The 1751-nt window shown below is 47.2% G+C and overlaps 1 protein-coding gene across 1 annotated transcript; it reads left to right on the top strand.

The window, feature by feature from the left end:
• The first annotated feature begins 439 nt into the window (after nucleotides 1-439).
• On the top strand, nucleotides 440-1155 carry LOC119344141 (indole-2-monooxygenase-like). The gene has a single exon (XM_037614724.1). The coding sequence runs from the start codon at nucleotides 553-555 to the stop codon at nucleotides 1138-1140; it is 588 nt and encodes a 195-aa protein (XP_037470621.1). The 5' UTR covers nucleotides 440-552; the 3' UTR covers nucleotides 1141-1155.
• Nucleotides 1156-1751: the final 596 nt, after the last annotated feature.

Here is a 1751-nt window from a genome sequence, read left to right as displayed (position 1 = left end):
GGAAACTTCATATTTTGTTTCCTTTATTTCTGTTCATTTATTTTTATTTTTGCCTTGTGTCTTAACAGGTATTGGGTCAATTTCTGTTATGTTTCAAACCATGCCCATGTATTTAGTAGGCTTCTGTTTGGTGGTTGCAAAGGGTCGAGTGCTCCTCTAGAAAATTTACTGGCCCAGATAATTGCAAGCCGATTTTGATTTTGCTGCACTGAGAAAAGTGGACGTGCCCAAATTATTTTTTCAGCCAACTTGTCCCTAGCCGGTCCCTTATATTTTCCACTTTTTCTTTTTTGAGCGGTCACAGAAAGTTCATAAAACATATAACCAAGACCCAGAGACTACCTTGTACAGTATGTTTATAAGAATGAAAGCTACGTTGTCGCCTAACTAATTGCTCCAAGTTCAGTGCACCCCACAGCGGTTGTCGTTCCAAGTACTCTGCCTGGTAGCTTATAAGCAACCGATCGAGCTTGTGATGATAAACTAAGCTGGTTCAGAAGAACAATTGCGCTGCAGAGCTCCAGAAAGTGCTGAGCTAGACATTAACTTCCCATGGCAGATCTCGTCATGCTAGAGACGCCTCCGACGGCATGGCTTCTATTCCTCTTCCCGCTTTTCCTCTTGTTTGTGTTTTATTACTGGTTCACTTGGAAGACAGGAAAAAGGCAACAGCTTGCAGGCAGACTCCCGCCATCACCATCGGCGCTGCCCATCATCGGCCACCTGCACCTCCTCGGCTCGCTCCCGCACGTCTCGCTCCGCAGCCTCGCCAGGAAGCATGGCCCTGACGTGATGCTCCTCCGTCTTGGTGCCGTGCCGACGCTCGTCGTGTCGTCGCCGCGTGCCGCAGAGGCCCTGCTGCGCACGCACGACCATGTCTTCGCGTCACGGCCACACTCCATGGTCACCGACATCCTCATGTACGGCTCGTCCAACATCGGCTTTGCGCCATATGGCCAAGGCTGGCGGCAGGCAAGGAAGCTCCTCACCAACCACATGCTGAGCGTTAGAAAGGTGCAGTCTTTCCGCAGCGCCATCATGGAGGAGGTAAGTTTCAATGACTTTCTAGTTTTCGCCACACCACATTTGATAGAATTATTTTTAATATCTCGGCGTGAAACACATTATGAAGACATATAATTGAAAAATGCATAAACTTCATCCTTTCCAAACCAAAAAACTTAATATTTAAGACGATGAAGAAAATTGTGGATTGTTAAAAATCAAAATTAGATGGCGAGTTGACCAGAAGAAAATTAGAAAATGGGCTGGTCTGTCTATCCACAAGGCGACGTAGTGCAGGTCCGTCGGACAAAAATATATTATCATATTTAATTAATATTTAATAATTTGAAAGAAAAGCTAACCATAGATCATGAGGGTAAATAATATAGCTTGTGCGTCATTAAGAAATCTCGAAACAGAAAGGTGTGACAGCTCCCGGTGCCTAGGCACCGTCTATAAAAAAGGGCAACCTGGTGCATGTAGCTCCCGCTTGCGCAGGGTCCAGGGAAGGGTCCGACCACTTTGGGTCTATAGTACGCAGCCTTTCCCTACATTTCTGTAAGAGGCTGTTTCCAGGACTTGAACCCATGACCTCATGGTCACAAGGCAGCAGCTTTACCACTGCGCCAAGGCTCCCCTTCTCACGTCCTTGGTGACGCCCAGCACGGCCATCGTCCCGCGCTTCCACTTTCGTGGAAACTCAGAGGCAACAGTCGGGCCTAGGCACCGTCTATGAATAGTAAAAT

Source organism: Triticum dicoccoides, unplaced genomic scaffold, assembly GCF_002162155.2.
Source record: "Triticum dicoccoides isolate Atlit2015 ecotype Zavitan unplaced genomic scaffold, WEW_v2.0 scaffold155025, whole genome shotgun sequence".
NCBI classification, from domain to species: domain Eukaryota; kingdom Viridiplantae; phylum Streptophyta; class Magnoliopsida; order Poales; family Poaceae; genus Triticum; species Triticum dicoccoides.
Note: the sequence above shows the minus strand (reverse complement) of the source record. Positions and strands in the feature narration are given on the sequence as shown.